The following is a 26,864-nucleotide window of genomic DNA, read 5'->3' on the forward strand; positions in this document are numbered from 1 at the left end:
TGAGAAAATAGACTTTAGATTTTTTTGGGGTGAAAATGTTTAATTTTAAACCCAGTGCAATGTTGTATCACAGCAGCTTCAGCCTTATTAAGTCTGTCATGCTTTAACTCATATAAGATTTTTTTCCCCAAGTCATTTTGGAAAAACTTTAACATTTAAAGTGACAGTACACATTTTCACTAACAATAGCTTAGAAGGAAAGGACCCTTACTGTCTATTTTACAATGGTTAGGCTGGGCACACATTTAAACATGCATTTAAACATGCAAAATGATAGCCATTTTTTATTTTTTGCATCTCACTGTGATAACATTTTCATTTTTTACACTAGGGTATGGATTATTATCATGCAGTTTTATATATTACAGAACAATACAGTAGAATTACATGTGGCATGTAAAAAATAGATGCATGCAGCCAGCCAGTTTTTTTACGCAAAAAAACAAAAATTAGAACAAATGCAGCCCATTGCAGAACAATTGTGCAGCCCATTGAAATACAAATGATTATTTCTCAGTTTTTCAGCCATTATAGTTTTCAAATAAAACGTTCTACTGTGGATAAAACCCACACATTTTATTTGCCCATTTGTCCCGGGTTATTGCAGCCTTTAAAATATTTCCCTAGTACAATGTATGGCGCCAACAATTTATTTGAAATTGAAGGTGCATTTTTTGCAGTTTTGCGTCACTAATTACAAGCCCATAATTTAAAAAATGACAGTAATATACCCTCTTGACATACATATTAAAAAGCTCAGTCCCTAAGTTCTTTATGTATTTTTTTATAAATTGTATGTTTTTTTTATACAAAAGATTTACTTGAGTAACTATGGGAGAGTGTGGGAGGTAAGGAGTTACTTTTACATGTTTGTATAGGTCTTGTATGTTGGTGCAATTGTACTTTTTGGCCACAAGATGTCCTCGTGCACTATTTTCCTGTGTGTTCAACAAGTACCCTAACAAAAAATAATGCGTGGTTGTGTTACTTTCAGTTTTTGTCAATGATCGTGGCATCTCATTGATGCCGGCAATCATTAACATGGGGACTGAGATCAATGAACGGGAACTGTGGGAAACTAACAATTGTCGGCGTGAATGAGTGCGGGAGCGAGCAGCAGTGCACAGTGACAATTAAGGAGTATCTACGCCCCTGAGAGCTGTAGAGGTGTTTTTCAGGGGCATAGATATTCATCCCGGGAAAGGGGAAGTTGTTAAATGTGTTCTGTCACTTGTAAGTGTCACCAATTGAAAAAAAAATATATAATAGATTAAAAAGTGGAAAAATTAATTAGAATAAAGCAGCTGCAATCCAACTTTGCACATTTTCTTTTCAGGAAAAATGTTAATAATGTTTTTCGCAAAAGCTACAAGGCCTCATTCTAATAATGTTTGTGAGTGTTCCCACTAAGTGACACAGGGCCGGCCTTAGGTTTCACAACGCCCTGAGCGTAACCAGATTTTGGTGCCCCCCCCCCCCATTCCTCTTCGCACGTGCACAAACACGCGCACACACACAGGCCCATATGCAAGTCATGTATATGTAGGCAGATCCCCCTTTAGTATATATATAGGCAGACCCCCCCTTTAGTGTATATATAGGCAGATCCCCCCTTCACTAAAGGGGGGATCTGCCTACATATACAAGACTAGTCCCACAGGGAAAGAGGTCTAAAACCAGTTTTCTCAAAAACTTGAGTCTTTCAAAAGAAGTATTGTATAGCATGTTTCCTGGATTAGCAGTGAAATATATGACACTAAGGCCCATATGCAATTTACCTTTTCTCCTGAGTTTTCTCCTAGGTGATATTTTTAAATTTGTCAATAAAATACATTTTAAGCCACCAACAAGCAAGAAAATACTGAAAATAGTTTTGTTAGTACTTGTTCACCTACTTTTTGGCATGTTTTTAGTTGAGAAGTGCTGGAAAGTTATTTTAAGTCGAAAAATTATCTCCTAGGAGAAAAATCGGGTGAACATGTGAATTGCGTATGGTGTCAATATCTTGTATGGGGGCTTTGCAATCAACCATATAATTAGGCCCAATAGACTTCAATGCAAATTTGCAAAAAAAAAAATTGCGAAACTACTTTGGTCAAATTTGTTCATACCACTTGAGGACCACAGTGTTAAACCCCCTAAAGACTAGGCCATTTTTTGTTAAATTGGCCACTGCAGCTTTAAGGCCTTACTGCAGGGCTGCACAACTCAGCACACAAGTGATAATCCCCCCTTTCTCCCCACCACCAGAGCTTTCTGTTGGTGGGATCTGATCGCTCCCTCATTGTTTATTTTCTTTTGTAAATATTTATGTTATTTTTTGTTATAAATTCTACTATTAATTTATTTATTTATTCTCTCCAACTCCCTCTCTCGCCCCAGTCAGCCAAAGATGGCAATCGGCTGTCATAGGCTTCAGCCTATGAGAGCCAATCACTCTTTTGTGTCCCAGGGGGACAGCCGTGTGCACAGCATTGCAGTGCTGTACAGCCTAATTAGACGGCGATCTTACTGTCTAATAGAGATGTCGCGAACGGTTCGCCTGCTAACGGTTCCAGGCGAACTTTGGGGGTTCTTTGCGGAAGTTCGATTTGCCCCATAATGCACTATGAGGGTCAACTTTGACCCTCTGCATCACAGTCAGCAGGCACATTGTAGCCATTCAGGCTACACTAAGCCCTGGAGCCCCATCCCCCCTTATATAAGGCAGGCTTGCTGGCCATGACACTTACTCAAGTGCCTGCTGCAAATAGACAGACTAGGGAGAGCTGCTGCAGATTTTTTCTCCTAGGGAAAGATTAGTTAGGCTCTTGGCTTGCTCCTGGCTGATTGTTATTGCTAAAATAGCACCCCCCAACAGCGCTTTTTGAGAGCTAATGCTTTCCTGATGTGTTTTTTTTGTGTGTTGCTCAGTGCTCACTGACATTATACAGCCCTATCTGTTGCAGCTGGACCTTGGTAATTGTTATTACTGTGCCAGCCAGGCCCTGCCTAACTATCTATACTGGGACACCTACCTATGCCTACCTAACTACTGGGACACCTACCTATGCCTACCTACCTATACTGGGACACCTACTTACCTATACGGGGACACCTACCTACGCCTACCTACCTATACTGGGACTCCTACCTATGCCTAGCTAACTACTGGGACACCTACCTATGCCTACCTACCTATACTGGGTCTCCTACCTATGCCTACCTACCTATACTGGGTCTCCTACCTATGCCTAGCTAACTACTGAGGCACCTACCTATGCGTACCTACCTATACTGGGACTCCTACCTATGCTTACCTACCTATACTGGATCTCCTACCTATGCCTAGCTAACTACTGAGGCACCTACCTAAGCCTACCTACCTATACTGGAACTCCTACCTATGCCTATCTACCTACCTATACTGGGACTCCTACCTATGCTTACCTACCTATACTGGGTCTCCTACCTATGCCTAGCTAACTACTGAGGCACCTACCTATGCCTACCTACCTATACTGGGACTTCTACCTATGCCTACCTACCTATACTGGGTCTCCTACCTATGCCTAGCTAACTACTAAGGCACCTACCTACCTATACTGGGACTCCTACCTATGCTTACCTACCTATACTGGGTCTCCTACCTATGCTTAGCTAACTACTGAGGCACCTACCTATGCCTACCTACCTATACTGGAACTCCTACCTATGCCAACCTACCTACCTATACTGGGACTCCTACCTATGCCTACCTACATACAAGAAGATAATAAGGTTGTTGCTTCATTGTGGACAGACCAAATTTGATCAGCTGGGAGACTGGAGGCTCTGCTCCGCCTTCCAAGCAGCAATGCGCGCGCAGCAGCGCGCACGATCTCCTGCTAGCCCCATAGAGCCCTATAGAGTGGAGCTCCGCCTTCTAAGCAGTGATGTGCACATCGGCATGCACAATCACCTGCTAGCTCTATAGAAGGCCGTTCACGCCAATCGGCGTGGAGCGGTCCTGGGGCTGCCACTAGAGATGGCCCGAACCTCAGCTCTCAAAAGTGCTGTTGTGGGGTGCTTTTTTTTAGCAATAAGAATCAGCAAGGAGCAAGCTAAGAAGCCTAAAGGGCATAACTAAGCTTTCCCTATGAGAGAGTCTGCTGCAGCTTTCCATTCTCTAATTACTGCAGGCACATGAGTGAGTTAAATCCCTGACTCAGTAGTGTAAGTAGTGTACTGCTTCACACTGACAGACCAAACTAACTGTTTAACACACCGCAAACAGATGTTCGTGTAGTGATGGCCGTGCTGGTGCGCACGTTGGCGAGAGTGCAGGCGATGGCGGTTTTCCAGCCCATATGGTCAAGCTGAGGTAGCTCAATGACAGGACAACAGTGACTGCCCAGCTGATCGAATTTGGTCTGTCCACAATGACGCAGGCCATTGCTTTATTGTGATACGCAAGCCCCTTTCCCGCAGCAAGCTAAGCACAGCTTATGATAGACAGTGTGCTGGCTTGCTTGCAATATAGATAGGAGACACACACGCACGCGCACACACACACACACACACACACACACACACACACACACACGTGCACGCACACACGCACAAACACACACACACACACACACACACACACACACACACACACACACACACACACACACACACACACACACACACACACACAGAACAATATGAGCCCTCAAAAGGGCTTTTGATTTGGGGTGCTTTCAGCAATCAGCAATGAACAGAAGCACCCAGCTAACTGTCCTTGTCTCTGCATTAAGGTCTCTCCCTTCCACTCACTACAGCAGCAGCACCAGACTGAGAACATGGCCGGCGCTGCTGCATTTATATAGGCGGGGCGGGGGTCTGGGGGTGAGTGCAACCTGACTGGCTGCCATGTGTCTGCTGACTGTGATGTAGGGGGTCAAAGTTTAGCCCAATGACGAGGTATAGGGATGGATCAAACCACCCTATCTGTTCGCTACCTGAACAACCGATGTTCGCCGGGAACTGTTCGCTGGCGAACTATTCGGGCCATCTCTATACACACACACAAACACAACTGTGCCCCAATTATAACATTTGAAAATAATTTAAAGATGAGGGTGACATTTTTCTTATACCAGCCCATTTCTAACACACTATCCTAAACATATTAAGACAACATACAAAATTTATATTGCACTTTTCTCCTGGCAGACTCAAAGCGCTTCAGAGCTTAGAGCGCATGCCCCACGGGCAATCAGGATCATTAGAGAGCCTTGCCCAAAGACTCCTTACTGTTTTACGCTCTGGCTTGAGCCAGGATTTAACCTTGGTCACAGGTTCAGATCCCACATCAAAGGCAACAGATTTACCAGTATCCTATCCAGCTGGCCCAATTAAACCATAACTGACCCCATAACTATTATTATGATGATTATTGTTATTATTATTATTATTATTATTATTATTAGTGTATACAGTGCCAACATGTTCTGTGGTGCAATAAAATATATGCGATATTAATGCCATTAGTTTACCTACCCATGTTAAATGCCTTACGCAGTTTCTCCATGGGAGCTCTCAATGTGTCATCTTTAAATGCCCTGTCAGGGTTTCTAGAAAAATAAGTCTCCAGCAATGTTCTGGAATCATGATGGTGTTTATGGTAGAGCTTATCGGAGCTGCGGTCCATCTTGTATATCAGACAGAAGACTAGTCACAGCTTTCCCCTCTGCAGTTCTGATGGTGAGAAGGCACTGGAGCCTCTGTTATGTTCATCAGAATTGTCAGTAACTCTAAACATCACAAGCACACCATGTGTCCAGGATCTGATCATGGGAACTCAGCCGTATCTGTTATTATTTGATCATATGTTAAAAATGATAAATCACTTTATATCTAGAGGTTGTTTTGTGCTTATAGTCCAAAAGTGACACTTGCACACATACACTCACACACGCACACTCACGCTAACAAATATGTACCTCTTGGGCTCGACACAGGTCAACTGGTAGGAATAGGTAAAGCTAGCAAATATAGTGGGTTCTATTATAGTTTTGTAGCAGGTAGAAAGAGGGGGGATCTATTTATTTTTATTTCATTACCTGGTCAGCAGCTTTAAATAGAGGCGCTGCTGACACAGGTTTGTTAAGTAAGGGCATTTTGCCCTTAGATGTAATAGGTGTGTGGGTGGGCAGAGCTGATGGCTGAGGGAAGGTTGCTAAGCAACCAGACACACAAGCAGGGGAGCCGTTAGGGACGATATAACGGCTCTCTGAGGGGTTGAGTTGGCAGTTGGAGCGGACAGGGGAATGGGAAGGATGCAGCAGGCACAGCTGAGGAGAAGCAGGCCAGACACTGCGACAGCTGACATTTTGGGAGAAAATTACTGCGCCATGATGATTCTTCAATCCTCCATAAGATAAGCCAGCAATCAGTCAATCAAAGCTGACAGGAAGGGAGGAAGCGGAGAGAGATTTTGGCAGATGCAAAAGAGCCAGGCAGATGTGTAACCGGTAGCTGATGATACAGAGGTGCTGAGAAGATGTTTACAAATCTGACACGTATGAAATATGATTAATATGGTGATAAATCAGCGTGTGACAAGAAAGATGCTTGAACATTTTGACTACAGTGAATTGACTCTGGTGATGTCCCTAACTGCTGAAGTATAGTGCTGGTGAGGCTGAGAATTGAGACTGACAATCCCTAATTTCTATGATTATCATTTTTATTGTTATTTTCATAAGTTTTCCTGAACTGTTGCGGAAATGGGAAGAAAGTTTTTTTTTTTTTTTATGAAAGTCCAAAAACTGCCTATCACCTATGTACTATGTATGGGACTATGAAATAGTGATTTTGAGGACAAAGTGTATCTGCTTAATGAAATAATCCAGTGCCCTGTCCGCTAAAGGCCTGTTATTTACCCTCATAGCCAACTGACTTTTAAAATATAAAGTGCAAAAAGCATTTTTTAATTATTATTTTTTTTGTGGTACAGTGCAAAGTTATATTTATTAAATATACCAGCTGGGTTCCTGTAAAAGAAAGGAGAAATGATTAATATGTCAATTTACCAGTAATATTGAAACATTTCGAAGAAGCACCTGTTAATAGACTGTTTTTCTAGCAATAGACTGATCCTGCAAAAGAACAGAAGAGATTACATACAGGAGCGACAGAATTTGAGATTTGCAAAGAAACTGTTTTTATTTTTATTTTTCTGTTTCTTTTTGTAAGCATATTGAGTAGTTTTGCTCATAAGAATGTGACGGAGTCATTTTTTTTTTCTCTTTATTTAATTCTAGTAACCTTATTAATTTACTAAGAATTTTAGTAATTCACTAACCAATTTTTTTTTTTTTATCATTTATCATTAACTTATTAACCAACCACTTTATTAACCTTTAACCATCTAATTGATACATTTATTATTCTGTTTTTTTCCTAGGAAACGGTCTGATCTATTGAATAAGTAAAATAGCCAGAATAATTGATCAGACTGAGAGCAAAAAGCAAGAGTACTCTATTTACTATTGAGTTATAAAAGATTTTGCTGATCAGCAAACGTAGAGTGTAAATTGCTCTATATCTGCCTTCTCAGTGAAGCATTAAACCGAAATTATTTTGGTACTCAGGGTTTTTGGGAACCCAAATAGGGTCTATTTCTCATTAGGGAGGGTGGATACGCTCAGCAAATACTTACCGGGTGGAAAGGTTTTGTGTTATTGTTAACCAGTTGTTTTCCTTCTAGCTTCCGGAAGTGTCCTATAGGAAGAAGACCAGAAGATATTAAGAAGACTGTGATATTAGATTGTGTTGTGTGTAATTCTCATTGGTTATATGGAGTAGAATCTGTATTTGTATTTATTTTTTAATAAACTTTTTGAATTTTACAACCTGCATTGGTGTTTGTGGAATTCTCCTTCAGTTGGCAGTTTGAAACCGTTTACAGTTTGGTGTCCAAAGAATATAAATGATTAAAATGTAGGGTAGCTGAAGCATATAGGAGAGGAAATGAGGCCTAATGTGAGCAACAAACATGCAAGGTCAGGAAGTGAACACATTGGGGGAGGAATGAGACTTGGAGGGGCAAGACGGGTGACCAGAGGGAGCACTAGAATATGAAGGCATGGATGAGCAGAAGGGTGAGCAAAGAGGTGGACATAGTGAGATGGTAGGAATGAAGAGATGTATAGCTCATGCGTGAACTGTTAAGCTTGGGGGTGTAATCTCCACAGTCAGCATACAACACATAAGCTGACGTGAAGGAGGTACACACACCAGCACAAGGGATCAGGATATCCCCAGTTTAGTGGAGGAGAGGACTGACTCCAATAGGAGATTGTGGTGCACAGAGCCGGTGCAGATCTGAACAGCCACAAACACTTTCGTAATAACGTCTCAGCGCAAAGTAGCGCTGAGCGCATAAACCAGGACTGAGGAGATCAGGACAGGTAGACAGAATGAACGCTTGCTAGCTAGCGATTACTTAGCGACAGCAAGCGTCCAAAACCAGACAGACTGGAATGAGGCAGCCAATGCGTTGCGGCGATGGCGTGCCTCACAAAGACAGGACAGGAGAGACAGGAAATAGCAGGATCGAGATAGATGAACGTAACACAGATAAATATACAATAAGTATGTTTTCCTAGCGTATTACAATTACAGCTATCAATGAAACTATTCGTAACGTCTGACTAACATATGTATATATTGGCAATGAACCGATATATGACATAAGCAGGAACTCTGACTAAGACTGAAGTAATACAGGGAACAGGACTCAGAAGGATTCGCTATCTCTTCGCAGAGATGAACGCAATCCACAAACAGGACCAGGAACAGGATTCAGAAGGATTCGTTATCTCTTCGCAGAGATGAACGCAATCCACAAACAGGACCAGGAACAGGATAACTAGCTCAGCACGGGTGTTCACGATACGCGCAAACTACCAAGACGTGCTGGAAAACTGACTAACTGAACACAGGAAATAAACAGTTCGTGTACGTATATATCAGCGACACTGATATATTAACGTAACACGAATACAAGGAAAATAACAAAATGCGCAAGTATGCGTATATATTGGCGATGAACCAATATATGACACAAGACAAGCAAGTAGCAACTTCTAGAACAAGAGCAGAACTAGGAGGACTCGCTGACCCCTTCGCAGGAGTCACTGCAGTCCACACGGAACAGGAACGAGGTGGGGCACGAGCAGAGTAACAGATAGAGTCTGAAACTATGGTAGCCCATGAGACATTGCAGGAAGCAGTTCTTTATACTGAGGTCATCCAATGGGAGCAGACCTGCAGATTCCCACACAAGTGAATGGTAATTAATCACAGGCTGATAGCAGGAAAAGGCAGACAATGATATGCAGCCTGCAGGAAGGGGACTGCCCCTCCACTGCAGCAGACAATGTTTGTTTACACAAGAGCATGTTAAACTGTCATTAACTTCAGAGCGACTGCAGATGGAATCAGCAACTAGTTTAAGTGCAAACCAAACTATGCAAGAAAATGCATGTAATGACATCAGAACTGCTTGGGTTACAATACCACTGCAGCCAGCAATAAACGCTGCAGACATGATCATAACATTACCCCCCCCCCTTAAAAGCGGATACCAGACGCTTTTTGAAACTGAAATTCCCAACAAAACAATCTGACTGATAATTCATGATGACCGGGACAGCCCGGCAAGACCAAATTCCAGAATCAGTCCCCACAAGACTGGACCCATCAGAACCAGAACCTACAGAACCATGCCCGTCAGCACCACAAGCCTCAGTGTGATACCCATCAGAACCACGACTTCCAGAGAAAAGCCCCCAGAAACTCTCTGAGCGATACCCACCGCCTTCTCGGGACTGTCCAAAAACGCCAAAGCCTTTGCAATGCCCACCGGAACTGTCCCCACCAACACAAAACCCACCGTTGAACCAGTCCAAGGTACCAGGACAAGTTTCCTCAGAGATCTCCCAGAACACTTGGAAGCTCCAAAGAGATCCCCACAGGTCAGAACGCCCCTTAGGTTCACATGGAGAACCATCAAGAACCCCTATGGAACCCAGGGCAACTCTAGAGTCAGGGTCACAAGGACAAACATCAAGATCAGGGTTTTTAGGGACCAGAACCATCTCCGGGCATGCAGGCCAACCGGCAACATCAGAACATGTCTCCACTAGGGAAGCGTGTGAGCACGCCAACACAGACACACTTGGGCACTCTGGCATACGAAGCACATCTGGGCACACTGGCACAAGAGAGACTTCTGGGCATGTCAAGGAACTGCAAACCTCAAAGTCAGTCAAGGTAGGACCGAAACCAGGACTGGGCAAAAAAAAATCATCATGACTAGACTTCACAGTTACTGGATTGTCACTAAAAAATGCAGGATTAGACTTAGATGTCTCTGATTCCAGCAAAGTTATTAACAAATCATGTTCAGGGGCATTTACAAGACAGGACAAATCTTCTGATGTATGCACCGAACTAGACAGGGTTCCCATAACTTCTTCTGGACTAGACAGAGACTCATCAAATACACTGGATTGGAGCTCATGAAGGGCTGCAAAACAAGTCAGTAGTGCAGCAATCCCCACTGAACTAGGCAAAACTGAGTAACTCACTGGACAGGAAGGGGACTCAGGAACTTCTGCCACACCGGCCAGAGAACCAGAATTTTCCAGGATACAGGGCTGGGTTTCAGAAACACTCATTAACCCGGACTGAAATTCTGAGATTTCTATTATTTTTTCCAGCGAGTCAGAATTATCCATGTTACAGGGCAAGACTTTTGAAACATTCAGAGGACAGGGCTGGAGTTCCTCGGCTGTTACAACACTGGAGAGGGACTCAACAACATTGGTTAAATCAGACTGTGTACAGGGCAAGGTATCTGACACACTTGCTGACGAGGACAATATTTCAATGGCTTCTGCTTCGCTGGGCAGAAATTCATCAAGTTTTATTAGAGCAGACTGTAATTCCAAAACAGCTGCTAGACAAGTGAATATTACTGTAACACCAACTGAGGTAAGCAGTGCCTCAGACTGTTCTGCTAGAGGGTTTGAAGTATCCCAAGTACTGGGTGAAGCATAAGACTCTGTGACCACAGCTTCACTGGACAGGATCACCGAACAGTCCACACTGCAGGGCAAAACCATGGAAGCACCTGCTGGACAGCATAATGATTCTGTGACCTGAGTTTCATTGGAGAGATCTACTGCACAATTCATGGTACAGGGCAAGTTCACTGGAACATTTTCTGAACACGGTAATAATTCTGCGATTTCGGACTCACATAGCAGACGCTGTGAGTTATTCATGAGACTAGAGTGAGGTGTAGAAACAGGAAGATCAAAACACAATGTTTGCGCATCTAAATCACCATTCAATTGTGAAATTGGAAAATTCAGATGCTGGGGTTCTGAGATTTCTGGACAGGATTGCTGGGACTCAGAAACTGATGTAGTGCATCTATTGGCATCTGCTGGATCAGACAGGAGTTGAACTTTATTAACACAGGTAATTTCTGCAGAAGTGTTTGCAGAGACAGGCAAGATTTTTCTGGTGTCTGTTTCACTGAACAAAGACTCATGAGTACTGGCTAAGCTGGACTCAGAAGTCAGCAGGACCTCTGGGTCCTCTGCTGAGAAATTTGTGCATGGCAAGATTAAGGAAGTATTAGTAATTTCTGTCTTACTGGGAAGTAACACTGAGTTATCCATGGTACAGGGTGGAATTACAGGAACTTCAATTTCACACAAAAGGAGCTCTGAATCACTCGCTGAATCAGCCAAAGGTGCTGAAGCAGGCGAGTCCTCAGGAACTGAGGAAGTGGAACAATCTCCACTAGACAGTGTGTCTTCCCTGGTATCAACTGATTGAATCGCATAAAAATCGTCCAGAATCATTCTCCACACATCGATCAATGGAGCCACAAAGTCATACCCACACACACCGGTCTTTATTAGGTTATAGGCAGACTTAATGCATGCATTCAATACTAATTCACTCTTTGCACTGTAAAACTGACAAAATGAACTTGCATCTTTCTTCCATTCATAGACCAGGGCTTCCATCTCTCCTTTCTCAAATGGAGGATCCCATGCATATTTAACAGCTGAGCATTCCGGCTGATCATAGTTTGCAAATGTGTTAGTGGCAGAAACATACATTGGGTTATTTAGCAGGTGATTGGCCGATTTCTTATTCCTAAGGATCTCCAATACCTGTAGCAAGTGTTGAACTGTAGTGTATGCAAATTTCCCTTGCTGCACGAATAAATTGATCTGTTCAATACTCTGTAATATATCTTCATAATCATATTCAGATAATTCATTTAAACAAGAACTTTTATTTTCCCTGGCTAGCAATGAAAGTTCATTAGTAGTTTCATAGGTCCATTTGACTCCCCTGAATGGTGACTGAATTTCATTATCTGCTACTGGCGGAGTCTCATTACAGATCTGATGCGCAGTCGCCAAGGGCAACGACTCCGCTGATTGTAACGCTTTTCTTTTGGAGCGTTTACGTTTGGCTTTAGACCCTGCTGCCTTAGCAGAAGAAAAGTTATCAGAACAATTATCTGCTTGCTGATTATTTTTGTAGGCAGTAGAAGGAGCAGCTGATTGACAAGCTGCCAGGAGCTTATCAAAAGGGCTAGGCAAATCGGTTTTGCGCAGCCAGTTATGGATCACAAACGCTAGAAATTCCAGTGGTCTTTCTTTTAAATTGGTATGATCCAAGACATCGTAGGCCCACTGAAACAATCTTCCCTTAAATAAAACATAAACTAGCTGGGGGGCCCACGTTGAAACAGGAGTAGCCTGGAGCTCAGGATTGGCCAGGAACCTGGCACATTCAGAAAAAAACTCATTTTCTGTTTCAGAATTGAGCTTCTCAAATTTCTTAAAGGAACAGGAACCATAACAAACAGTGTCATTTTTGCTGGGAACCCCCCCCCACAATGGGGATTGGTAATGGGGCTACCATAATGTTAAGCTTGGGGGTGTAATCTCCACAGTCAGCATACAACACATAAGCTGACGTGAAGGAGGTACACACACCAGCACAAGGGATCAGGATATCCCCAGTTTAGTGGAGGAGAGGACTGACTCCAATAGGAGATTGTGGTGCACAGAGCCGGTGCAGATCTGAACAGCCACAAACACTTTCGTAATAACGTCTCAGCGCAAAGTAGCGCTGAGCGCATAAACCAGGACTGAGGAGATCAGGACAGGTAGACAGAATGAACGCTTGCTAGCTAGCGATTACTTAGCGACAGCAAGCGTCCAAAACCAGACAGACTGGAATTAGGCAGCCAATGCGTTGCGGCGATGGCGTGCCTCACAAAGACAGGACAGGAGAGACAGGAAATAGCAGGATCGAGATAGATGAACGTAACACAGATAAATATACAATAAGTATGTTTTCCTAGCGTATTACAATTACAGCTATCAATGAAACTATTCGTAACGTCTGACTAACATATGTATATATTGGCAATGAACCGATATATGACATAAGCAGGAACTCTGACTAAGACTGAAGTAATACAGGGAACAGGACTCAGAAGGATTCGCTATCTCTTCGCAGAGATGAACGCAATCCACAAACAGGACCAGGAACAGGATTCAGAAGGATTCGTTATCTCTTCGCAGAGATGAACGCAATCCACAAACAGGACCAGGAACAGGATAACTAGCTCAGCACGGGTGTTCACGATACGCGCAAATTACCAAGACGTGCTGGAAAACTGACTAACTGAACACAGGAAATAAACAGTTCGTGTACGTATATATCAGCGACACTGATATATTAACGTAACACGAATACAAGGAAAATAACAAAATGCGCAAGTATGCGTATATATTGGCGATGAACCAATATATGACACAAGACAAGCAAGTAGCAACTTCTAGAACAAGAGCAGAACTAGGAGGACTCGCTGACCCCTTCGCAGGAGTCACTGCAGTCCACACGGAACAGGAACGAGGTGGGGCACGAGCAGAGTAACAGATAGAGTCTGAAACTATGGTAGCCCATGAGACATTGCAGGAAGCAGTTCTTTATACTGAGGTCATCCAATGGGAGCAGACCTGCAGATTCCCACACAAGTGAATGGTAATTAATCACAGGCTGATAGCAGGAAAAGGCAGACAATGATATGCAGCCTGCAGGAAGGGGACTGCCCCTCCACTGCAGCAGACAATGTTTGTTTACACAAGAGCATGTTAAACTGTCATTAACTTCAGAGCGACTGCAGATGGAATCAGCAACTAGTTTAAGTGCAAACCAAACTATGCAAGAAAATGCATGTAATGACATCAGAACTGCTTGGGTTACAATACCACTGCAGCCAGCAATAAACGCTGCAGACATGATCATAACATGAACACAGTGTATTGGCTGAGTCAGTAGGTGAGTGTCAGAAGAGGTGACTTGGGGATAAAAAATGGTGGGTGAGGGTCTAATGAGGTGAAATGGAGGGAGGAAGTACAGATGATGGATGGGTAGTGAAGTGCGAGGTGTCACTAGAATGGAGTAAAAATGCAGACATCAAACCAACAAACGTTGAGTCCGGTGATACCTTTAACCACTTCAGCCCTCAGTCGTTTTCACTTTATGCATCCGAGCAATATTCGCCTCCCATTCATTAGCCTATAACTTTATCACTACTTATCACAATGAACTGATCTTTATCTTGTTTTTTCCGCCACCAATTAGGCGTTCTTTGGATGGTACATTTTGCTAAGAGCCACTTTACTGTAAATGCATTTTAACAGTAAGAATAAGAAAAAAACAGAAAAAAATCATTATTTCTCAAATTTCGGCCATATTAGTTTTGAAATAATACATGCCTCCACAATTAAAACCAAGGTATTGTATTTGCCCAATTGTCCCGGTTATTACACCATTTAAATTATGTCCCTATCACAATGTATGGCGACAATATTTTATTTGGAAATAAAAGTGCATTTTTTCCGTTTTGCATCCATCACTATTTACAAGCTTATAATAAAAAAAATAGAAATGTTTCATCTTTACATAGATATTCAAAAAGTTTAGACCCTTAGGTAAATATTTATGTGTTTTTTTTATTATAATTTTATTTTTATTATTCACCATTTCAGCCGCTCAGACGTGAAGCTCACGTCCGGGCGGCTGCTCTGCTACGCTCCCCCGCTCCTGCGCGCTCATGCGTGCAATCGCGAGCGTGCCCCCGTGTCCCTGCAGTGTCCCCAGGTAGCCCTGGGATCAGTGAAAGGGAACATGGTTCCCGATCACCGATCCCTGTCCCCCGCATAAAAACCGAAGTGCTCACCCGTAAGGCTTCGGCTCTTCTGCCCGGAAAGGTATAAAACTACATCTACACATTTTTTACACTACAATTTACACATATAGCAACATTAAAAATTTACTGATTGTGTCCCACACCAAAATATTCCCCAAATAAAATTTTTAATAGAAAAAAAAATTACAATAAAAAAAAAAAGACATAAATAGTTACCTAAGGGTCTGAACTTTTTAAATATGCATTTGAAGAGGGTATACTACAAACATTTTTTTTAATTATAAGCTTGTAAATAGTGATGGGTGCAAAACAGAAACAATGCACCTTTATTTCCAAATAAAATATTGGCGCCATACATTGTGATAGGGACAAAATTTAAATGGTATAATAACCGAGACATACGGGTAAATAAAATACATAGGTTTTAATTATGGTAGCATGGATTATTTTAAAGCTATAATGGGCGAAAACTGAGAAATAATGAATTTTTTCCATTTTTTTTCTTATTAATCCTGTTAAAATGCATGTACAGTAAAGTGGCTCTTAGCAAAATGTACCACCCACAGAAAGCCTAATCAGTGGCAGAAATAACAAGATATAGATCAATAAATTGTGATCAGTAGTGATAAAGTTATTAGCGAATGAATGGGAGGTGAAAATTGCTCCGATGCATAAGGTGAAAAATCCCCGTGGGCTGAAATGGTTAAACATTTTATTTGGGTATTTTTGGGAGGGTGGGATGTAAAAAGTATTTTTTTTTTCATGTAAATATATGTTTTGTTTTTTTATGTAGATGTAGTTTTACATTTTGGCCACAAGATGGCAACCTTAGGTTTATTTACATGACGTCACTCTGAGAGTAACCATGTACGCTTAGAGGGACGTAGGGGGACGTAGGAGGCAGAAAAAGCAAAGCTTCTGAGAGAAGCTGTCGCTTTTTCTGCGGGGGAGAGGAATCAGTGATCGGGCACCATAGCCCAATTCATTGATTCCTGGGCTAACGATCCCGGGATGGGAGCACGAGTGCACGCGCGCGATCGTAGCTAGTACATCCAGGAGGCGAAATTAGTTAATGACTAACTGTACATGGTTTATTGCAAGCTTTCGAAATGTTAAGTTTCTTCTTCAGGCATTATACAGAACTGGATAAGAACCGTACAATAAGAAGTTTTAAATCACATACAGACTTATATATGACCACGGCCACGACAGGCTGTGATTTTGTATATCCGGATGCATTCACGATAGTGAACACGGTGGGGAGCACCGTGGTTAGGTCGTGATTAGCGGAAATAGGCAGAAATGACTTCCCTGGGCCAATCAGAGGCCACTAGCCAGGCTCTAGCAACCAATCATAGAAGGGGATGCTATGTCCTCCCCTCCTGTATATAAAGCGGCTGATGAAACGCTCCATCCTTGCTAGAGTGTGGCACTGAGAGGATCATCTCCAGGCCATTGTTGCCTGGAGATGTTAAAAACTTAGCGTTTTTACTCCTAACATTGCTCTGATACTGTACTTGTCAGGTGTATTTAGCTAGCTAGCCTGTGTTACTGATTTATTACTTCAGTTAGCTGTAGTCAGTGTAGTCATAGTGAGAGTGTATTGATTGCTGTGCTTAGTGCAGGAAGGCAGGTTCAGACTGATTATATTGCTGTAATACTGTATACTTGTTATCTAGCTGAGCCAGCCAGTGATCAAATTCAGTTACTGTCACTGGTCAGTCACTAGTATGTTTACTCAGTGAGTGACATTGTACTGTTCTATTAGTGCACTGCAGGCAGACCATTGTCCATAACTTTTAGTATTTTATATTATTTTACTGTATCACTTGTATTCAGCTCATAGCCAGTGATCAACGTCAGTTACGTGCAGTCACTGCCATCGGTCAGTCACTAAGTTTGCTCAGTGACATTGTACTGTGCTAGTAGCATGGAGGCAGTTACCCTGCTGTGCATATAGTGCAGTCAAACCGCGGCACTGTCCAGTGATTTCTGAGATCTATTACAGTGTATTCAGTATTTGTGAATTGCATCGTCTGCACATTTGTTTGTTTGTTTGGTTGTTTATTTTTGTTCTTGCTGAAATATCAATAAAAGCCCCCTGTTATAATCTGTCCCCAGGCCCACACACGTATTGACTGTAAAAAGCAGCACACTTTCTCTACCTTGAAATCTTGTGCATAGTATACAACATGTCTGGCAGGGGTCATGGGTGCCCCACAACAGTCCCAGAACTGGCGGAGGCAATGGCACTCCCTCTCCTGCCACACATTCAGGGACCCTTAAGAAGCTGACCAGCTCTCTCCCCATGATTCCGACCCAAACCATGACTCTGCCACCTTCTTGCTGATGTCCCAGTCTTGCTGTGACGTGGTGGAGATCCGACCACTCCATCCATCTTGACCATCGAGAGTTGCACGGCACTTATTAGTAAACAAGACTGTTTCAAAATCATTTTTCTTGTAGTTGTGGGCCCACTTCAGCCATTTCTGCTTGTGAGCATTGGTTAGGGGAGGCTGAATAGAAGCTTTATGCATTACTGCAATCCTCTGAAGGATCCTAAACCTTGATGTTCATAGTACTCCAGAGGCACCAGCAGCTTCAAATACCTGTTTGCTGCTTTGTTATGGCATTCTAGCAGCTGCTCTTTTAATTTGATGTATTTGTGTGGCAGAGCCCTTCCTCATTTTGCTTTTATCTGCACAAACCTGTGTGTGCTCAGAGTCAGCCACAAATCTTTAACAGTATGATGATCATGCTTTTGTGAAATATAAAGGTTTTCATACCTTGTTCAAGGCATTCAGCTAATTTACACTTTTCGGCAGCAAAGAGATCATTTTTCTTTCTCATATTGCTTGAAAATGGTGGTCTGCTTAATAATGTGGAACATCCTTTATTAGTACTTTTTCCTTTCATTCGGCTCATCTGACAAACTAGTTATCAGAGATGTCCGAGATTGATTTCAGTGATTTAAAGAGCCCTAAGACACAATGGGCTTGATTCACAAAGCGGTGCTAACCTACTTAGCACGTCTACCGGATTTCTCAATTGAGAAAACCGGTGCTAACCTACTTAGCACCCTGGTTAGCGCGCCTAAAGACTTTAGACATGCTAAGTAGGTTAGCACCGCTTTGTGAATCAAGCCCAATATCATCTATCTTTATGACACTTAAATACAGTTTGTATAATCATTTGGAATGCAGTGTATTTGCTTGCTGTCAATTTAGCTGCAATTTTCTTCAAAACAACAACTTCCCCCCCTCTCCCGTTGTCATTGTTTTCCTACATATACCTAGTACATTTTGTGGTCCTTACATGTATAGGAGCTTTGCTATTAACACTTAAAGGGAACCTAAACTGAGAGGGATATGGATGTTTGCTTTTAAACAATACCAGTTGCCTATGTACACAGTGGATAGAGTGCTCCTCACTGGGCAGACCAACCCAAATGTTCCAAAAGAAAACCTTTAAATTGACCTGGATCGCTACAGATATGGGGGTATCTTCACCCTAAAACACAAATGTACTGAAAGTTCTGAAAGCGCTCTCTAAACAGTCTATATAGTCCAAATGTTGTAAATGGTTCTCAACTCCACTTCAATACATATAATCCTCTCACCAGATGTTGTTGCTGACTCTATTATAGATCAGCAATAAAAGCGTCAATTGATGTATCGATCTCCTCCTCAATCTTCGTTCTTTAGGATATGGATTTCCTCAAAAAAGATGTATATAAACAAGAAAACATAGCGTAATATAGTCACAAACAGTATAGCAATCACCGTGCAGTTACACACTGTGTGTACTTCCACCTCACGCACATAAGCAAAGTGCACGCTCACCAGAAGTTTAGGCTGACCACATAGACCAGCTACTGCGCTTATGGATGTTAGTTCTCTCCTCTGGAAAAGTGATCGCTGTACTGATTCCACTGCACTGCATCCAAGTTGCTATAAAACTCAAACCAGCGGGACAAACATAGCGTGAACCAGTTTAACACAATATGAGGCTCCACACCTTCACCTCAGTGAAAAACCGCCCACCAGTGCTCTCACGCATGCATATAGAAAACAGATTGCTGATCACCGCATAAGTTGGCTGACCTCAAATGACCAGCAATAGCGCTTGTATATGATCCTCCACAATTGCTTCCATATGCGTAAAAAAGTTCCTGCTTAAACTCAAACAAATGTTTGCATAGTGTAATACTCTTTTATTATCATAAAAAACTTTAAAATTGCACTCACAAGTGTAAAAACGATATGCGCATATCACAATCATAGATCCCGAGCTCACCGCCACTGCAGCATGTAGATTTATTTATTTATTTATTTATTTGTTGTATTTATAAAGCGCCAACATATTACGCAGCGCTGAACATTAATTTAGGTTACAGACAATATTTAGGGGTGACAAACAGCAATATGACAATACAGGAATACAAGAAAACCAGATCACACAGCACAGTATGAGTACAAGGTAATGCTTAGTCAGTCACTGGATGGGAGCATGGAGTTAGGCAAGTTAGGTTCACTCAAATGCATAGCATGGGTGCACAGTAATAGAGGTGCATGATCAGGTAGGACACAAAAGGAGTGAGGACCCTGCCCAAAGGCTTACAATCTAGAGGGAGAGGTAGGGACACGAGAGGTAGGGGACCAGAGAGTTCGGCTGTGGGTTTAGAGCAATTGTGAGGGGTGGTAGGCAAGAGTGAAAAGGTGAGTTTTGAGGGCCTTCTTGAAGGTGTTGAAGGAGGGGGCTGCCCTAATGGGTGAAGGTAGGGAGTTCCATAGTGTCGGAGCGGCTCTTGAGAAGTCTTGGAGGCGTGCATGGGACTGGGTGATGCGGGGGACGGTCAGGCGAAGTTCATTGGAGGAGCGGAGTGAGCGGCTTGGTGTGTATCTCTGAGTAAGATCAGAAATGTAGGTTGGACAGGTTTTGTGGATGGATTTGTAGGTCAGACACAATATCTTGAATCTGATTCTGGACTGCATAGGAAGCCAGTGGAGGGATTCACGGAGGGGAGCCGCCCTGGTGGAGCGATGGGAGGAGTGGATAATTCTGGCAGCCGCATTCATGATGGACTGCAGTGGGGCTATTCGGGTCTTAGGGAGTCCAGACAGAAGGGCATTGCAGTAGTCGAGGCGGGAAATTATGAGGGCATGGATGAGGAGTTTGGTGGTGGCAGGGGTCAGGAAAGGGCGAATCTTACAGATGTTACGAAGGTGGAAGTTGCAGGACTTTGTGAGGTTTTGGATGTGGGGAGTGAAGGAGAGTGCGGAGTCCAGGGTGACACCCAGACAGCGGGCTTGAGAGGTAGGGTGAATAGTAGTGTGGTTAACAGTGACCTGCACATCTGGGAGGTCCAGGGATGACCGGGGTGGGAAGATCATAAATTCCGTTTTGTCTAGATTTAGTTTTAGGAACCTAGCGGACATCCATGAGGATATGGCAGATAGGCAGGAGGAGACCTTGTCCATGGTAGTGGTGGATATGTCAGGGGTGTGGAGATAGATTTGGGTGTCATCTGCATACAGATGATAGTTAAAACCCATGGAGGAGATAACCTTGCCAATGGAGGATGTGTATAGGGAGAACAGTAGGGGGCCAAGGACCGAGCCTTGGCGGACTCCCACTGAGAGGTGGTTGGGGGTGGACGAGGACTCATTGAAGGAGGTCGTGAAGGAGCGGTTGGAGAGGTAGGATGAAAGCCAGGTCAGGGCGAGATCGTGAATGCCCATGGATTGGAGGGACTGGAGGAGTAGGGGATGATCTACTGTATCAAAAGCTGCTGAAAGGTCAAGGAGGAGGAGAATGGTGTATTTACCTTCAGCTTTAGCTAAGGCAAGGTCATTGACCACTTTGGTGAGAGCCGTTTCGGTTGAGTGGGCAGGCCGAAATCCAGATTGCAGTGGGTCTAGTAGTGAGTTGGCATTGAGGTACTGGGTCAGGCGTTTGTGAACCAGACGCTCAAGGAGTTTTGAGGCAAAGGGGAGGAGGGAGATCGGGCGGTAGTTGGAGGGTAGCGAGGGGTCGAGGGAGGGTTTCTTGAGCAGAGGCAGTACAGTGGCCTGCTTGAAGTCTGAGGGGAAGGTGCCTGTGGATAGGGAGAGGTTAAACATGGTAGTGAGGACTGGGGCCAGATCCGTGAAGTGAGGCTGAAGTAGATCAGAAGGGATAGGGTCAAGGGGGGAGGTAGTGGTATGGGAAGTCTGCAGTAGGTGGTTGACCTCCTCAGTGGTAGTAGGAGTGAAGGAGGTGAGGGGAGGAGAGGGTGGAGAAGGAGTAGGTTGTGAGCAGGTGGGAGGTGAAGATTGAAGATTGGATATTTCCTGACGGATGGAGACTATATTGTTGGTGAAGTGGGTGGCTAAATCTGTGGCAGAGAGGGAGGAAACAGAAGGTGGGGGGTGGGTTTAAGCAGGGAGTTGAAGGTGCTAAAAAGACGCCGGGGATTGGAAGCTTGTGCTCCGATGAGCTTGGTAAAGTATTCCTGCTTCGCATGAGCAAGGGCAGTGTGGAACTGCTGCAGGTTAGTCTTGTACTGTAGGAAATCCTGGTAGATGCGTCTAACCCGTCTGCCGGAAGCCACTCCCTACCGGTTTCGTCATGTATGACTCCTCAGGGGCTTGTCCAGACATGGCAGAGTAGATGCTAAAGAACCCTCCTTATGCAAATTACTTGCTTGTGATGGCAGTGTATGTTATCTTATCGCAGGCTTGTGTTCAGATCAAACAGCCATGCAATCCATATGCAGGCTGTGTAGTGTTCTTCATGCAAGCGGTATGTTAGCCCAAGAACATTAGATACAAACAAACAAACATGGTATCAGTGAACATTTAGTCTAAGTGACCCTATAGTGTTAGATTTTACATTATGCTACGTCATACTGTTAATGCATACATCTCTATACTATAATCTACCCACATAAATATACCATCCCCTTCTGTACATTAAGTCACATCTGTTGGTGTATTGTTTATACACCATGTGATCATATGTATACAACCCCTTGTACATCATTAGATTGTTGTAAATTCAAACGAGTGTCCTATATGTCCAATGCTATTACATGTAACCTACACACTCTATTATTTAATCTATAAATGCGCAGTGGCTGTCATCCTGCAAAATACAACCTCCTTTCTAAATCACATAACCGTCCCTGTTATTCCATACCTTATATCGGGGGACAGACACAATGTGCTATTTACCAATATTATTTAATCATAAATATTAGGTGACCATCCCCAATTAATTGTAGTCCCTTGTGAACCCATACATATTATGTGATTAAAAAACTATAAAAAGTTTTAAAAAGGTACTACTCCAAATGATTATTTGTTACCCATAATATTAGTCATCTGCAATAAAACAGTTTAAATCCAATTCCACATTCAATCCTCCTGGCACCATTGTTTTCATATTGTATATCCACTTTGTCTCCATACGTGAAATTTCACGAATCTTGTGACACCCCCGCCATCTAGTGGTCAACTTCTGCATAGCCCCAAAATACATCAGAGCAGGATTTCTATTATGATTTTTTCGGCAAAGTGTTTGATTACATTATGACTTTTAAAACCTTTTTCAATGTTTTTAACATGCTCATTGATTCTGGTTTTCAGCATGCGTTTTGTTCGGCCAATATATTGGAAGCCGCAGGGACACCATATTTTATACACAACGTGTGTGCTGCTGCACGTAATAAATTATTTAATAGTGAATCTATTACCAGTTACAAAAAAAGAGATATCAGCAGCACCGCTACAGTGAAAAAGTTAGCTCTTTTATTAGTGCAGTAAAATCATGTGGCAAAGATAGAGCTGGAGGAAACTACAGCCCGCTGTTTCGAAGCGACATGCTTCTTCTTCAAGTTGCAAGCTCATAATGACAAACAATGTTCTCATACCTTCTTAAAGGGAACCTTAACTGCTGCGGAAAAATAAATTCACTTACCTGGGGGCTTTCCCAAGCCTCCTGCAGCCGTCCTGTGCCCGCGCCGGTCCTTCGGTGCCCTCCGGTCTCCCTCCGCCGCTGAGTTTCGATTTCGGACGACTGCCAGTCGTCCTGGGGCCTCTTCCGCATTCCTTGTCGTAAACTGCAGTAAAGCGCGTCCGCATGACGCCAAACGCGTCATCGCATGACGCCAAACGCGTCATGCGGACGCGCTTTACTGCAGTTTACGACCAGGAATGCGGAAGAGGCCCCAGGACGACTGGCAGTCGTCCGAAATCGAAACTTAGCGGCGGAGGGAGACCGGAGGGCACCGAAGGACCGGCGCGGGCACAGGACGGCTGCAGGAGGCTTGGGAAAGCCCCCAGGTAAGTGAATTTATTTTTCCGCAGCAGTTAAGGTTCCCTTTAAATATGACCACACATTCAAATGTCAGCCAATCCACAAATGAGACTTGAGAAGTGACCAATCAGAGCAGACCAAAAGAATGGAGGACCTGATGGGAAACTTCAGTACACAGGAAGTACAACCCACAAGTGACCTCACTGCAAGAAAACACTCCCATAAGAAAAACAGCTGCTAAACCACACCCAAAACGGACCTGATGGGGGACTGCCATGTACGCGTAAAAAACACCTGATGCGTAAAAATGTACGCATAAACCCCAAAAGCGAAAACGCATGAAAACAGTATGCTAAAGGCGTCCACAATGAATGCCAACAAGAGAAGACGCGTAAAAAGCGCATCAGGTGTTTTTTACGCGTACATGGCAGTCCCCCATCAGGTCCGTTTTGGGTGTGGTTTAGCAGCCGTTTTTCTTATGGGAGTGTTTTCTTGCAGTGAGGTCACTTGTGGGTTGTACTTCCTGTGTACTGAAGTTCCCCATCAGGTCCTCCATTCTTTTGGTCTGCTCTGATTGGCCACTTCTCAAGTCTCATTTGTGGATTGGCTGACATTTGAATGTGTGGGCATATTTAAGAAGGTATGAGAACATTGTTTGTCATTATGAGCTTGCAACTTGAAGAAGAAGCATGTCGCTTCGAAACAGCGGGCTGTAGTTGCCTCCAGCTCTATCTTTGCCACATGATTTTACTGCACTAATAAAAGAGCTAACTTTTTCACTGTAGCGGTGCTGCTGATATCTCTTTTTTTGCTATTTTTGAACTTGATGAGCAACAAGTTCTGATCAGCTATAGCACGCTTGTCTCCATTGAGAGTGCTGAGTCAAACCACTTGTTTGCATATATTACCAGTTACAAAAGATGTGTTAAATTTAGATTTTTGTGTTTGAGATACAAAGCAGGGATTTCATTGTCTACAAGGAAAGAAGCCTACTTGCCCACACAGATCGGTCTTATTTTTTATCACTGGCTCATCAATACATGTTTTGACTAGACTTCTTTCCAGGTTGTTGGCCTTTCTATAAATGAACTTTGGGTTAGCTGGAATATTAATTTTCAGAAGTGGGTCATTCATAAGTAGCCCCCAATATCTTTTAATAATTTGCTTTGCTATTAACACTTAAAGGGAACCTAAACTGAGAGGGATATGGATGTTTGCTTTTAAACAATACCAGTTGCCTGGCAGTCCTGCTGAACTCTTTGGCTGCAATAGTGGCTGAATCACAGACCTGAAACAAGCATGCAGCTAATCCAGTCTGACTTCAGTCAGAGCACCTGATCTGCATGCTTGTTCAGGGGCTGTGGCTGAAAGTATTAGGCACAGGATCAGCAGGAGAGTCAGGCAACTGGTATTATTTTAAAAGGAAAAATCCATCTCCTTCTCAGTTTAGGTTCCCTTTAAAGATACCCCATTGATTTTAATTAAATTAGCAAAATTGGTTTGCTGAAAATTTGTGTTACCACCTGAAGTTTGAGGAAATTTTTGCAAAACTTTCAGAGGTGTTCCTGCTCATCTCTTTTGCAAATCTAGGGAAAATGCTACTCCGCTGAAATTTTGTATTGCCTTTTTTTTTTTTTTCTTCCCGTCGCAACTCTTTGCCTTTAGAGATTACTGACAGTGTTCTAGATGGTAGATTAATCATACTTACGGGAACTCTGCATGGTCAAAGCTTATGCACTGTTAATAGCTATTCTCCCTCGGAAGCTGCTTTCAAAACCTTTCTCTTATTGATTTAAAAAAAAATGCCCACCACCTGCATACTCACCTTATCTGGTGTGGGGATTGTAATCTAACTTTGAACTACACACTGGATAAGTCCTCTACTTCTGCTGACAAATTTTCTAGAGCCCAGCACTCCCAGCTTGTGAATACCATGAAATCTGAGTTTCTGGCAAATGCATGGCGGGAGTTGTATGCAAATACAAGAAGTTACACAAACTATTCCCCTTCCCATAATTATTTCTTATTCAAAAATTGATCATATTTTAGTGCCATCCAATCTAATTAAAACGCTGTTTTTTCTTCGCCATGTCCCTGTTTCTTGGTCTGATCATGCTATGCTTTTACTGGGGGTAGATATTCAGGCTACTTTTAAACTACAAAGTTTCTGGTGGCTGGATGAGTCTTTGCTGCTTGATCCCACCATTAACTTGGAAGTTTCTGCTGAACTGCTTAGCTAGTTTGCAACTAACAGCTCTGAGGAAGTTACGCCGCTTACATGCTGGCTGGCTTATGAAGCCGTGATCAGAGGTCATCTCATCAAAGCTGTTTGTTTGCGTAAATGAAAGGCCACCGAACAACAGGCCAACCTGAAATAGACTCATCCTGCTCAACTAGAACTCTCCCTCTAGGTATTTGGCCAAACAAATTACACACCTTGAGCTTAAGCTAGACTCCAATCTTTGTAGACATATAGAGAAAGTTCTGTTGTGGACTAAAGCCAGTTACTATAAATATAATAACAAATCAGACACTTGGCTTGCACGGAAGTTGCGTCAGCAGGAGAGGACTACAAAATCCGTATGGCTATTATGGAGGCTTGACTTAACAAACTTCTGCCCTCCCTTATAGATAAGGATTAGGAGGGTTTATCTTGAACAGACAAACCTCAGATAATATCAGAAGGATGCTACTTCTTATTCAGCATGTTAATAAGTGCAAAAAGCCTTTAATTATTCTCAGCCTTGATACTGAGAAGGCTTTCGATCGCCTCACCTGGTCTTTTCTATTTGCAGTCTCCAGAGTAGTTGGTATTATTGGGACCTTCCATAATCTCATAGAGCAACTTTATTCTTCTCCCTCCACTTCCCTAAAGCTTCCTAGTGAATCCTCTGGTGTTTTCCCGATATACAGAGGCACTAGGCAGGGGTGTCCCTTGTCACGGGCGTTATTTGCCTTGACAGTGGAGCCCCTGGCCTTGCACATTAGACGTGATCTGGGTATTACTGGCTATGATTTGAGCGCACTCCATCCTAAGCTCAGCTTATTTGCTGATGATATTCTTGTGACTATTCAAAACCCTTACACTTCAATACCTAAACTATTGCAAGCTCTTAAAAACTTTGAGAAGGCATCTGGGTTGCGGATCAATGTTGATTGCATGTAACATCCCAAATTCGGAAGCACAGCATATTGCTGTGTCCTTTGGTTTTTAGTATAAATCTCACTTTCTTCGGCATTTGGGTGTTAACGTTTGCAACTCTGTATCTGAACTATATAAATGGAACTA

General features: G+C 43.0%; 1 protein-coding gene across 2 annotated transcripts in view; it reads right to left on the bottom strand.

The window, feature by feature from the left end:
• LOC137523020 (nicotinamide N-methyltransferase-like) overlaps positions 1–5,719 on the bottom strand; it is a 64,051-nt gene extending 58,332 nt beyond the window's left edge. For both annotated transcript variants that reach the window (XM_068243198.1, XM_068243196.1), the window contains exon 1: positions 5,509–5,719. In XM_068243198.1, coding sequence (XP_068099299.1) covers positions 5,509–5,659 — 151 coding nt within the window. In that variant the 5' untranslated portion in view covers positions 5,660–5,719. The remainder of the gene's footprint in view (positions 1–5,508) is intronic.
• Positions 5,720–26,864: the final 21,145 nt, after the last annotated feature.

Source organism: Hyperolius riggenbachi, chromosome 6 (assembly GCF_040937935.1).
Source record: "Hyperolius riggenbachi isolate aHypRig1 chromosome 6, aHypRig1.pri, whole genome shotgun sequence".
Taxonomy (NCBI): domain Eukaryota; kingdom Metazoa; phylum Chordata; class Amphibia; order Anura; family Hyperoliidae; genus Hyperolius; species Hyperolius riggenbachi.